The 14,419-nt window shown below is 34.2% G+C and overlaps 1 protein-coding gene across 5 annotated transcripts in view; it reads left to right on the top strand.

Annotated features, from left to right (window-relative positions):
- The window catches only part of CACNA2D1 (calcium voltage-gated channel auxiliary subunit alpha2delta 1), a 494,545-nt gene that overhangs the window by 252,658 nt on the left and 227,468 nt on the right, over positions 1-14,419 (top strand). For all 5 annotated transcript variants that reach the window (XM_061198476.1, XM_061198477.1, XM_061198475.1 and 2 more), the window contains one exon: positions 13,574-13,633. In XM_061198476.1, coding sequence (XP_061054459.1) covers positions 13,574-13,633 — 60 coding nt within the window. The remainder of the gene's footprint in view (positions 1-13,573; positions 13,634-14,419) is intronic.

Raw genomic sequence — 14,419 nt, 5'->3', positions numbered from 1 at the left:
AATGCTGAGGGCGACTTTTTTAAAGTGCTTCATTGGTTGTTTGATACATACATACCTGAGCTCCTCTCTGCTGAATATGGAATGAGAAGAAATTACTTCTTGTTCATAGTTTGTCTTCTACTTATGTGATATTGAGGGCAAGTTGTATAACTTCTTTTCAAAGGTAGGCTAGGGGCAGGGCTCTGGAATAGGTAGCCTTATTCAAATTCCAGCTCCTCCACCATTGTCTCTTTCCTAAGCACTTTATAGGAATTATTCCATCCTACAAGCATAGTAGATACTATCATTAATTCCATGTGTAGATGAGCAAACAGACCTCAGAGCTGTTTAAGTTACCCTACATTACTGGCTCTCTGAAGTGTGTCTTCTCCTCTATAAAAGATGTATCTACTAAGTTTGTAAGAAAGACAGATGGCATAATTCCTATAAGGTGCTTGGCAAAGAATAAATACTGAAATGATGTCAGCCCTTCTTATTTTTTATCTCATTATGATGGTCAACTGAGGTGCCATCTGTAAAAGAAATTCCATAAATTGTGAAGAGCTACACACATTTTAACCATCATTATTCTTAATAACATCATGTGCCTTGTATAATGAATACACAATTTTAATCTTCTTAAAAAGGAAAAAAAAAAGCCTTCTTGAACTTTCCACCTGAGAGCCAAGGGTTTAAAATTTTATCACTTCTTAGAAGTTTATATCTAAGAAATATGAGCAGAAAGTTATAGGATAATAGTGTGAGCATTATTAAGAGAAATTTGATATTATCATTTACTGGAAGCTTTTTACTCAAATTGTTAAAACTTACTTGAGGGTAAGGAGAAATAATAATATTACTCAAGTTAAAAGTAAAAACCAAAAAATACTGAATATCAGTGCTTTCACTGTCGTGGCCTGGGTCCAATCCCTGATCGGGGAACTGAGATCCCACAAGCTGTGTGGCACAGCCAAAAAGTAAAAGATAAAATAAAGAAAATGAATAAAAAAATAAAAACCACCTTCTCTGTCAAAGGGAGGAACAGGAATGGCATGTTTTCTGCAGACTAGTAGTGGATGATGTTTCTGATATTTGAAAAAACCTAGTAAATTGCATATTTTGCCAGTTTGACTGATTTACACATCATAGTGATTTTCCAAATCCTTGGAGGAGAAATTATACAAGTGGGGGAGGAGCACACAGTACACACTTTTATCTACCACAGAATGTGATACATTCACCCCCAATGTATTAGCAAAAACAGAAAATAAAAGGAGTATTTCCATAGCAACATTAGCAAAATAGAAAATTTGCCTACCGTGTAAGATTAGATTTTTTTTTTTTTTCTGAGCCAACAACCCACTCACCACATTGGCAGCCTGTGAAGAGTTAATGAAACTCAAAGGTAAATTATTTAAAACTAAAAAGAAATGAAGATAACATGGCAGGAATGATAAATAGTTTACAGCCAGTCAGAGGGTAACCTGAGGTAAAGGAAACAAATCTCCTTTGATAGAATAAGAATCAAAGGGAGGATGGTTGGAGGGGAGCTGGAGATGCAAAATGGTTATTGTAAAATTAAAAGGATGGGGGGTGGCTCAAGCAGCTGTAATCTGACAGGACCTTGGACACTGCAATTTACTTAGACCATAGTGACATATATTGATAGCTGTTTGATTATACCTTCAATAAAGTGAAAGAACTCCTTTTTCCCCTTCTTAATTCCTAAAAGCTAATGTTGAGGAACATGTCACTGCTGTGTCTATTTAGCAAAAATCTCATTTAATCCCTAAACAATTCTATGAAAAGGTATTATTATCTCTGTTTTACAGATGAAGAAACAGAAGCGTAGAGAAATTAAATAAATTCTCCCCTATTTTCAAAGTCAGTACATCTTCTATGGTTTCCAGAATTGTTGAACAAGCCCTGCACAAAATTTTAACTAAAAATAAGAGCTAACTTCAAAATTAAGTTCAGAATAGCTGAATACTTTATGTAATAACTTTAGTTACTATGTAATACTAGGAAGTTAATGCATTTACTAGTACTTTAAATTTATGTGTTGTAACTACCCTCTTAAATTACCTACTCAAAGAGTATTCAGGGCAGTGGAAGGTAATGGATGTCTGTCTGTCTGTGAGTTGATTTGGAGGGTTAATAATTCAGCCTGTTTTAAAACTCTTAAATTATGACAAGGGAAATATGGTGATAAACACTTTAGTGATTATTATGTGCTGAAGGATAAGTTATATGTAAAAAAAATGATCCTTTACTGACAGGATAAACCTCTTAAGTTAGTTTTCACTTTAGGATATCAAAATAAATTTGGTAGATTTTTTTAATCTACCCTTCCTGATAATCTTTTTTTTTTCACTTGTTCTCAGTTTATTACTACATATGTAAAATCATAGGTATGCATATATGAAACTAAAGATAAATTACAAATATACGTTCTGTGACCAGATGTATTTATTTCTATTCCTGTGTCTAGTTATGGTCTTTTTTTTTTTTTTTTTAAAGTTAAAGATGACCCAGTTTTTTTGTTGTTGTTGTTGTTTTTTTAATTTATTTATTTTTATTTTTGGCTGTGTTAGGTCTTTGTTTCTGTGCCAGGGCTTTCTCTAGTTGTGGCAAGTGGGGGCCACTCTTCATCGCGGTGCGCGGGCCTCTCACTGTCGCGACCTCTCTTGTTGCGGAGCACAGGCTCCAGACGCGCAGGCTCAGTAGTTGTGGCTCACAGGCCCAGTTGGTCCATGGCATGTGGGATCTTCCCAGACCAGGGCTCGAACCCGTGTCCCCTGCATTGGCAGGCGGATTCTCAACCACTGCACCACCAAGGAAGCCCCTAGTTATGGTCTTTTAAGAGAGTTGAAGCTTTTGGACTCACCTTCTGTTTTTCTTAAAAACAAAAGATTAGAAATAAAGTAGCAAAAAAATTTCAAAGGTACTTCTCATCTATTATACTACATCTTTTTTATTAATTATGTCAATTTGCATCATGTTCAATTAAATAGCATTTTTACTCTTTTCATAGACTAGTAAAACTCATGTGAACTTTGATGCATTCCTAGATTTACAGGAAGGCAGAGCCTCACGCAAAGCATCTGACGGTGAAAAATGGTCTTAACACATCTTTTTCCTTCTTTTTAAAAGTGGTTGCATACTTCACCAGTTTTTTTTATATTACCTGCTTCCTACAAAATTTGATCACTTTCTTATAAATAAAGCAATTTCTCCCTTTCTCACTTGCATAAACTTTTGTGCTTTATGCTGTATTTGCCAACCAACATATGAAAAACAAAATGAAGCCTGAAGCCTATAAAAGTGCCTGCAAATTGTGAGTAGTGGGCTCATAAGAACTAAGCAAGTTTAACCCACTTAGTATCCTGTATACAAGAAAGAAGGGAAGGGAGAAGGGAGGAAGGAAGGAGAGAACCGTAAAGACCATAAATTAAGGCAGATTAAGGCAGTGTGTTTCAATAATATATTTCAAAGAAAAAAATTGTAAGAGAAGGTAATTTTAGACCGTGGCTAAAGATACAGATATATTGTGCATAAAGAAGATGTGGCACATATATACAAGGGAATATTTAGACTTCTGAATCGTCTCCAGTATGTCTGATTTACAAGGTTTGGTTTTTCAAAAGGAGGGCTTTAGAACAAATAGTTTGTTCTCGTTTTATTTCCTACAGCTTCAAGAGCTTGCTGTTAAGGTAATAGCATTGTTCTGCTTGAACAGTGCTATGCATTTTTATTTTAGAACAGTGCTTCTCAAACTTCAGTTCATATTAGAATCACAGGAAGGTCTTGTTAAAACATAGATTGATAGGACCCACCCCCAGAGCTTCTATTCAGTAGGTCTGGGATGGGATCTAAGAATATGGGAGTCTAACCTTTTCCCAGGTGATGCTGCCCCTGCTGGTCTAGACACACTTTGAGAAGGGTGCAAAATGCACGCTCAGGAAAGAACTGAAGACAAAATAAAGATTACATCAGTTATTTGATGGTGAAAGTTTGAAGATATGGAGATGGACCAGTGAACATTTTTATGGAAGCAGGCTCAACCAGATATGGTATATCAAGTAGTGGGAAGGATCTGAGATTTTACCCTTCGTGCAAGCTAACAAGCTAGCCAACCACCATTTCACTGGTTCAGGAGCCTCCCTGAGTTGGACACAATGGATTTATATCTCCCCACACAGGAGGCAACATGGGCTTTGTGTTCCCATGGGTAACTCCTGACCATCAAGTCTAGGGGGCCATACTGAGTAGCCCAGGTGGACAGTGCCTATGCCATGAGCTGGTGTCACAGCTGAGGCACCCTGAACCCTGAACTTGGGAAACACCACTCTTTTAAAGGGCGCCTACCAGCAAGCCTGCCTAAATTTTACCCCACAGGATTTATTTTTATTTTCCTAAGCAACAAATAAATCTGTCCTCTGCCCTGCAGGGAGACACTCTCTGTCTTCCAAGGCTGTTTGCTACACAAACATTCTTGAGAAAATAATCCAGAGCAGAGGCTGTCCTTGTTCACATGCGGTGCAGGAACATGAGAGACGCATGGAGAATTGTCTCCCAAATGGTGATTGGTTGTAGGAGTAATTCAGAGAGAAGAGTGATGACATAATTAAAATCATTTAAGAATCAGAATGGAGGAACTATGGTTCAGGCAGCCAAAATGGACCTGGGTGGCCATTGTGGATGTGGTTTCTTGGATTTCTGAACCTGCATTCGTGTTCGACATTTAAAGAATAAGGCAACTGATTATATCGATAGATTAGTTCTAGAATCCCAGAGTGGAATTATGTGGATTAGTCTGGATCCCTATCACATTCACAGCCAAATTCTACTAAATTTTAAGGATCAGGTGGTGATGAATTAATCCAGCAATTTTTACGAATTAGGTAGTGATGTATTGATTCAGGAATATGCTTGTCATGTGGGAACAAGTTTTGTGGCCTCTCAAAGTATCACGATAATGAATGGTGATAATGTAAGTGAACCTAATTATAAATCTTGATACAACTGAGATAAAACCTTGACAGGGTTTGGAAATGATTACTTATACATTTCTACACACAGCAATTGAGCGTCAGCTCTCTGCCACACATTGTATGAAATACTGGATGTGTACAGACATGAAAGAACTGTGTCCTGTGCCTAATGAACCCGCATTTAGTAGTTTATTGAAAGTGGGTGAGAGAGAGAGAGAGAGAGGAGAGGGAAAAGGGAATGAGGGAGCAGGAAGGGAGAGAAAAAAACAGAAAAAGATGGAGAGAGATAAATTACGTGATGGGAGTCAGGATAGTGTAAGGATAGGGCACTAGTGGGTTATTTTTGTTTCCGTCTATCCAATTGTGCTTCGATTTTGAACGGTGTTTTTCAGAGTAATTAAATCCATATGTCTAATATAGCTAAAAATGTTACCCTCTAGAGGAGTGTTTTCAAAGTTTAGTCCATGGAAAAGGTGTATTATATTAAGCATGTAGATTTCTGGGAATGATACCAAGTATAGAATCAGAATCTTTGGATGGTTGTGGGGTTGAGTGGGTTTGTATGTGGTCCAGGTGATTTGAACAGGCTTATCTGGTGATTCTTCTCATGTGTCAAAGTGTAGAGCTGATGTAGAAATTATATTCAGTTCAACAGTCTTTTATTTTAGTGTTGGTGCTGTAGAGCCAAGAAAAAGGTAGTGATAATTCCGAGTTGTGTATTAATTTACTTTCACTACTGATAGAGTTTTGCTGTTCTTACCAGATGACATCTCCTTTACCTGGCTTATGTATTCCAAGAGTCTGCCAATTTATTTGGAGCTAATTATATCTCTGAATATTAGACTTGAAGCTTTGTGGTTAATTTCAAAAGCATTTCCTGAATATGGCAGATCCAGGCTGAAATCTGTACAACAAGATCCAGAAGCCATGTTCCAAAAGATTTAATTTTCACTGGGCCACAAATAGGAGAATAAATGATGACTGGCTTGATTTCAGCAACTTTTATTTATATGTTTTGCATATATTATATGCCCTTAAATCTTACACTAGAAAGAAAAATAGTATTCATATTATAAAATTTTTATTTCATATAACCTGGAATGAAATCAATTGTAGGAAAATGATAGGTAATCTAAAAGAAATAATCTGTAACCTTACATTGTAGCTTATGAGTATAGTATAAGATTTGTATATGATTTGCTTAATATAGTCAAAAATTGATGTTTTGCTATTAATCTTGATAATCCTCTACTTATGTCACGGTTCCAGTATGTACAGAAGTGTTAAAATATTTGAGTAGACATAAATAGCAAGATTACATACTTTATTTCTACTTGGTCAGTCTACAAATAATTTTAATCAAAATATGTATTAAAAGTTGTATGTTATGTAGTCTTTTCTGTTTCACTTGAGAAGCAATGCTCAAAAAGGCAAACTCCTTTTTTTTAACCCCTCCATAAACTCAAGTAGATGAACTGATGCTAAGTTATTTTACTGGGTTTGGTAGAATTCCTCAAGTCATTGGAATATATTTTTCTAAATTAAAATTGGATTTTATTTTTTAAAAAACACATTTTCTTGTGTGTCTTGGAATCAATTTGGGACTACCCTGCTAAAAAAAGGAAAATGATGTGAAAAAAAAGAAAGATAATGATTATAGTTATGTGCTCATGTTTCACGTCATTAAAAGCAGAAAGTCTGCAAAAGTATGCTTTAGACAAGCATAAGTAAAATGTAAAAACAGAATTTAGTCATCTGTGTAAGAGTGGGCTTGCTAAGCCATAGAACCATATTGAAAGGGGATTGTCATATCTTTGGATAAGTTGCCTTGCTTAAGTGTTGATTTAGCATCTTTCAAACTGCATGAGTAGCGCCTATGAGAACAGAATGATGGTCTCTTGATGGAGAGATGGAATAGGTAGGACTATGTTTACAAATAAGGCCTGTTCTGTGTTCTGACGATAAGGATGCAATAAATGCATAGGCTTTTGGTGCTGAAAAGGGGGCTTAGAGATGGTTCCAGCTTTGTTTCCCTGAGGGTTCTTCCCTCCTCCATGCATTATCTTTACTTTCCAAAACCACCAGCAAACCATTTCTCGAAACTCATTGACATTAACCAAATCTCTTGTCCAATCTAAACCATCACTTGCAAGGGTGATAGGTTTCACTTTAGACAACTCATTCCCCCCATGAAGCTGGTGGAGTTTCTCTTTGGTATTCAACCTGCATGCAGCCTATTAGAACAAAGAATCAACAATATCAATATCAGATAACGTTCACATAATTTTTAAAAATGCATGCCACACAATGCCAGAGGATACAGACAAATACATTTATAGTGATTGCTGTGGGTAGGGAAATCGGTCAAGGGATGAATAAGGTGGACTTCAAGGTTATTTGTAACATTTTATTTTTCACATTAAAAGTTATAAAGCAAATTTTAATTAAAGATAAAAGTGAATTCTGGGTGATGAATTCCAGATTGTTTGTTTCTATACTTTTCAGTGCTTTTAATCTCCTCCCAAACCAAACAAATAAAAAGAACCAAGGCTAAAACTTGTCATTGGCTAGCAGTACTCATTATTTTTAGAATCCTTCCTGTTCTTTATTTTTGAGACATTGCCATTCTTGATAAAAGCAATATTTTAAAAAATTTATTCACCGTGTCACTGATTCCACTGTAACTAAACTAAAACTAACAAATGTATATTGTAACCATTAAGAAAGCATCTGTCAAACACTGATCCTATGCTGTTAAGTGTGTGTGCGAGTGTATGTTATATAGGATATGATATATGGTATATGAATGTGCGGCAGTTCCCTTTAGAAGCAGGAACTGAGTCCTGTAGTTTCTCCTGAACACTTCTATGTAGCAAGTGCTAAGTAAATGTCTGCTGAATAAGAGCAAATGCACACTGTATTTCTTATCCTCCCAGTCAGGATGTACATTTACCTAGCGATCACAGTCATCAAGTGTCAAAACGTGCCAAAGGTAAAACTCATCCTAGTTAGCCTATTCAATTTTTATAACTTTTCTCAAATCCCAGTTTCCAGCCTGGCTTCTTGAGCCAATAGATCTTTTTCAAAGTACCAATAATGTTCCTTTATAAAAACGTTTTAAACAATACGTAAGTATAGCAGGTGTGATTTTTTAAAAAGTAGAAAGCAATTTCTCTACACGTGAAGATTTTCATACTAAACTCCCTGTTCACTAGGCTATAACAAGTTGTTAGAAGGCTTTGGTAGAATTCTGCTGGGTATATATATTTATATGAATTTAAAGAAACATTGTTTATACGTTGTTTTATGTGAATTTAAGTGAACATTTTGCATTGTTTCCCATTATTTGGTGAAAGTTATTAGAAAGAAAAGAGTATTTTTACCTTTTAGATGGAACTTTATACTAAATATTCATGGAGTTATGATGTTATCTTTTCTGTTGAGGTCTTCAAGCTTTCTATCACCTTAAGAAATGCAAAAGAAATGTCACACCTCAATCTTTTTTTTTTTAATATTTCAGGAAATAAGGTGAGAAAGCAGAACAGAATGATCTGCTCTCCTTTCTCATTTTATTTGTAGTAAAAATAAAATGAAATAAACTGAAGAACTCATTTTATTGACTACTGTATTAAACTGCTATATTCCCTAAACTGCATTTGCTTTTGGCTCACCTTATAGTTCCATAGATAAGAGCTTTCTTGCAGAGAAAAATACAGTGAAAATTTAGGGGCCATTAAGATGTTTTCATTCATTTAACTCACTTGTGTACATATTGAAGTGGTCATCAGTGATTACAGTTCTAACATATTCTGTTCTAGGTAGTTGTGTTTGTAAGATTCAAATGGAAGTAAAACTTTGAGTTTATAATATGCTAGGTATTGAGGATACCAATAGAAAATATATCAAGTAGATATTATTGTTAAATGCTGAAAAATGTTAAGTCCATTGCCTAAATCCTATAGTTAGTGAATAGCAGCACCAAAATTGTAAACCAGATCGGTCTGATTCAAAAGCGCATACTTATTTTAATAACTCCAAAGTTATTGATGGCACCTGTACACTTTTCTTCAGAGCATAGAAGTCTGTTCTTTCACGTAAGTTTGCTATTTTCAATAGATATTGTTAGACCATTCAAACGATTATCCTGATTCTTTTGATATGTTAAGAACATTTGATGAGGATAGGGAAAACTTGTCAACAGAGGCATAATACAATAATTTGTTCATCCTTATTGGGTGTTAACTATTGGAACATTAATCATATAACACGCGCATATTTTACTGGTAAGTCTGTTGTGGATAACTATTACCTGCTTATTAGAACGAAAAATCTTGACATACACTAGCCAAAGAAATCATTTTGAATTAGAGATGTTTCTTTGAATGATATTTCAATTCTTGATATTATTAATATAAGTACCAACATTGTTGGAGTCTAACGGAACTGTCATATGATCCCTGAAGGTTTACTTTCAAAACTATCAAAAGAAAATTCTTTGTAATTAAATGTTTCAGAGAACTTTATCTTTCATCTGCAATAAACATACAGTCTAGGAGGCAAATTATTTACAGGTTTGGAAAATACTTATTTCCAAGAAAAAAATACATTTAAGTATTGTTAAGGAGAATGATAGAATTATTTCTTTTTATACTGTACTGTTATACTGCTTTTATTAAACTTTCATATCACTTGCCAGATGCAATGCTAGTGGAAGAGATAAAGATATGACAAAAAGGTGAAGGTTGAGAATGAATAGGCCTTCAAGGGAGCTGATCTTTCTCTGATCTGATAAAACCTCTCCCATTATCTATTTCTTTCTTTTTTCTTTTTCTTTTTTTCCTTGCAGATCACTGCATATCAAGAGCTTTTTCTCTGATTAGCAGCATTCTCTCAGGATCAGAGGGCAAGACTTATGTAAAGATAGTTTCCAAATTGACATACGACATGTTGTGCTGTTTTTAGAATTTGCCTTTAGCAAATTCTAAAAATTACTGGGAAATTTTCCATTAATCTGAAATAGTTTTCTACCAGTGTTTTTTATTTTGATACTACTATGTCTTCATGTATTCTATGAATGCCAAGTGATGTTAACACTTTAATGGGTTTAGTGGGAACTAAAGATCGGTCTTGTGGAATAAGAATAAGCTTTGGAGTCGGAAGGCTTATGTTCAAGTCCATTTTGTTAAACTTGTGAGTCCTTAAAATAGTCTTTAAAATGATTTTTTATTTTAAATGCTCAAACCAGTAGGTAGGTAGGGATGTACATATTATTATTACCTTTATGACATTGTATATATACTTATAATTCCATACCCAAAGGATTTTCGTATATACATGTGCTGTTTCATTTATAATAAAGCCGTTTAATGAAACTTTCTCACTTACCTTAATATGAGCAGAATTTTCAATTTTCTCTTGTAGGTATTTACACTGAGCTGGGTTTTTTGTTTCTATCTGGTTCTCCATCTGGTTTTAATGTTTGATACTATATTAAACTGTACTATGAATTAAATGAGAAAAGATACATTTTCTTTTTCTGAAGTAGGTTATTGCTATGGGTCTATTTATATATATATATATATAGCTAACTATGGAAACAGGGATGTCCTACTGAGCAAATATTCACATTTTATTAGGTAGGAATTTTATCAGTCTTAACACAATTTGCCTGTGGCATTTAATGGTAGGTCATTGGTTTTAAAAATAAAATGTCACTTGACTAGAATAGAAGTTAATTAGGGACTTGCAGTGTCCAGAAGACATGTCAGTTTTCTATGAGTCATGACTAGCTGGTCTTTTGCCACAAGAAAAAGCACCATCAGCAACTATTTGTATCACTCCCCAAGGTAGGCTAAGTCTCTAGAGTTCTGTAGTTTGCTTTGTCGTGAAATCTGCTAGGTAAAAAAAAAAAAAAAAAAAAAAATTAATTTCTTCATGAACAAAGAAGATAATAGTAGTGCATTTTCATGATTATGTATCCCTAGATTTCCAAGCTGGGGATATAAAATTTAGCAACTTTCCAGCTCTAAACTAACCTTTTAAAATACACTTTTTTTTTTCTTATACATAACTACAGGTCTTTAGGTTTCTAAAACTATCTCAGAATCTTGCAATAAATATCATTTACTTGATAAAATTAGTGTTTATATATATATATATTAGAAATAAAGATGATTTGGACTCTCCTCCCCCTAGGAGAATTGTCTGATAGTTTGTGACCATTGTTCATCCCTCTTTAACTTTTTTTTCCTAGAAATAATTAACTGTGATGATTACTGTCACTATGGCTTATTAAACATGGATTAAGTTCATATTATAAGCCATGTGATTCTGAGTCAGATCATTAAGTTATACCTTCTCCTGCTCTCCAGAGTAGAGCACAGCATGGTTGAGTTAGAGCTGGTGTCTTGCAAACCACGTATGGCCTTGTGGGTGAAAGTCCCCCAATGTGTTTTGTTTGTTGGGATGGCAGCCTCCTTCTGTGTGTCTCGTGAGGAAAACATGTTAATATCCCTTTTCAAGACATTTTAGAGTTCTAATGTTTCTTAATCTAAAAAATTATTTAACTTATTTATATTTTACCCAGTATTTTGTTTAAATTCACAAAGTGCTTAATTTTATTATTGGCCCCATACATATGAACAATTTAGTTGTTCTTATGTGGCCTGTTAAAAATGAGGGAAGACTTATATTCTGAATTTTGTCAAGAATATGACTTTGTGTTTATTTTCTCATTCTGTCTTTTCTTTTTCTATCTTCCCTACTAAAGTTTTCCTATAAAGAAATGGCTTCCATTTCCATTTGTTTTGCCATTTTATTCACTTTCTTGCAACATTTTCACACGGAATTTGAGTTTCCAAAAATATTGTGATAAATATTACTGAGATGTATACATTTTTCCCTTGGTTTTTCTCTGTTTAGGTTTTTGACCTTGTAGGGATAGAGAACCTTTTCTGGGTTACTCTCCCTGGTACAGTATCTTACATTTACTAGCTTCTTTTATGTTCCCTTGCTGCCTAGTAGTTGATAAACTGAAACCATTGTCATTTAAGCACACTGGAGAATTTTTCCTTTAAATTAATTCAGTTTAGGGATTCTTAACTTGAGATTTCCCACTAGGCAGTATTTTGTAGTCATTGGTAATGCCTATGTAAGAGTTTAGAAAAATGATTATAATATTAAATAAGAGGGAATAAAAACCAATACACTAATATAAAACTAGTCGAAAGGGATGTTTCCATTCCCCAGTGTGGGCTAGACTTCCACATCAAGAGCACACACTGACGTATAGTTCATAGTGAAAGATCAAAAACGTGAATCAACAAACCACTATGAGATTATACGTTTCTAAAACCTAACCTGATCATTTCTATCTCCTAATAAATGAGTTTAATACATTTATTATATTTACTGATATACTTGTCCCATTTTGCCTGTCTCCTAGCTGTGTGGGGGGCAGGCTACAGGTGAACTCAGTACTCAAAGGGACACAATGTACAAATGGAATCATAATTGTCCTTCATAGTTACATAGCTGACATATATATTTGCTTACTGTCTGCCAGGCACTGTTCTAAGCACTTTATATATAGTATCTCATTTAATCCTTTCAACAACCCATGAGGCAGATTTTGACATTATTCCTATTAGAAAAGGGGAGGAGAGACTTAACTTTTCCCAAGTTTGCACAGCTAGTATGCAGCAGGGTTGGTATTTAAACCCAGGCAGTCAGGTTTCAAATCTGTTCTTAATCACTAAATGTTACTGTGTCTTGTGAAAGTTTAGCACACGGAGAACATGATAATAACACTGGAAAATACAAAGAGAAAACTCTAAAAACTATTAGACAAGGGGAAAAAAAAAGAATTTATTCACAAAAAGTCATTAGCAGGCTGACAATAGGCATTTCATCTCCAGCTGAACCTAACGGAATAACATTGTAAAAGTGCTAAAGGAAAATAGGTCAGGCTAGAATTCTCTACCGACTTTGGCATATAAGAGTGAAGGGGAAATAAAGCCTTTTCAGATGTACGGATTATGATTGTTTGTTACTCATGGGTATTTGAATAAACTCTTAAGAATGTACTTTAGCAAGGAGAAAATTATTACATTTTTGTGGCTTTTGGTAAAAAACTAAAAATGCTATTAAGAAGGTGCCTATACAGCACTTAGCACATATTTATTGATTTCTCATTGTTACTTCCTTTCCACTTATATAGAAATATATGCTATGAAGGTATTTATGAAAAGCAAGATTCCACTAAGATTAATATAGTGATCAAAGCTTATTTTTAAAAAAACAAATGAAATGTTAGTCATTGATAGAAAGCACTCGAAGTGGACACTACTGCCAATGATGGCAGAGGTAGTAAACTTAACGGTATTCAAGAATACTATGCTATTTATATTACTGAAGAGTGAATACATATGTATCAACTTTAGTAAATTAAAGTATTAAATGATTTAGAATTTATGAATCACAAATAAGGAATCTCTTCTTTTTTGTGTGTCTTAATAATTGATTTGAAAACCCAAGCACTGTATAACAATTATGTATTCATGTGGTCATTTGAATTCTAAGATTTCTTGTTTTCTTTCCAGCGCCTGGCTTTGGAAGCAGAGAAAGTTCAAGCAGCCCACCAGTGGAGGGAGGATTTTGCAGTAAGGACCCTTTTTAACCACTTGATTTAATAAGTACATCGATGTTTTGTGTTTGGATAATCATGATTGCATTTAAAATATTTTTTTTAGTGGTGGACTCTTAAGGTATTATGGGACCAAAAACAGCTAGCTATACTTTGTTGCTTTAAAAAAAATACCTTGAAATATTCTCATACTCAAAGGTATTTATAAAATTAATAACAGAAAAATAACATTAAATTATAGTATTTGAATAATTTTTGTAGGTGTTATGAATATACTAGTTGAAAAACAAGTGACATTTTTTAAGAAGTGACATGCATATTGTAGTCACTTTGACGGTGGGCAATGCAATTAAAGTTAGAACAGATGCATTAAAGCCTCTTAAAATTTAATTTGCTCCACATTAGTTAGAAGTTATCCTTCGTCTGCTCTGGCCTGCTTTTTAGAAACGTCAGCTGATATTAACTTCTGCATATATTTTTTTGATAAACTACTTTTGTGCTCCAGGAGTCACTGGGCTAATTATACAAATTGCAGAAATTCTTCTTGTGATGAGTTCCTTCCCTCCTTCCTTCCTTCTTTCCTTCCTTCCTCCCTCCCCCCCATCTCATCTCTAGCTATCTGTTATATCTTCTTACATCCATGGTACACAATGAAGAAGGCTGACCTTAAGAGTTAAAATACTTATATTACATATTTGAATTGTTTCATTTATAGTGAAAATCTCTTTAGTTTCTTTTCTTTTTTTTTTTAACATCTTTATTGGAGTATAATTGCTTTACAATGTTGTGTTTCTCTGTATAA

The sequence above is a fragment of the Eubalaena glacialis genome, chromosome 8 (genome assembly GCF_028564815.1).
Source record: "Eubalaena glacialis isolate mEubGla1 chromosome 8, mEubGla1.1.hap2.+ XY, whole genome shotgun sequence".
Classification (NCBI taxonomy): Eukaryota; Metazoa; Chordata; class Mammalia; order Artiodactyla; family Balaenidae; genus Eubalaena; species Eubalaena glacialis.
This window is presented reverse-complemented; position numbering and strand designations above follow the sequence as displayed.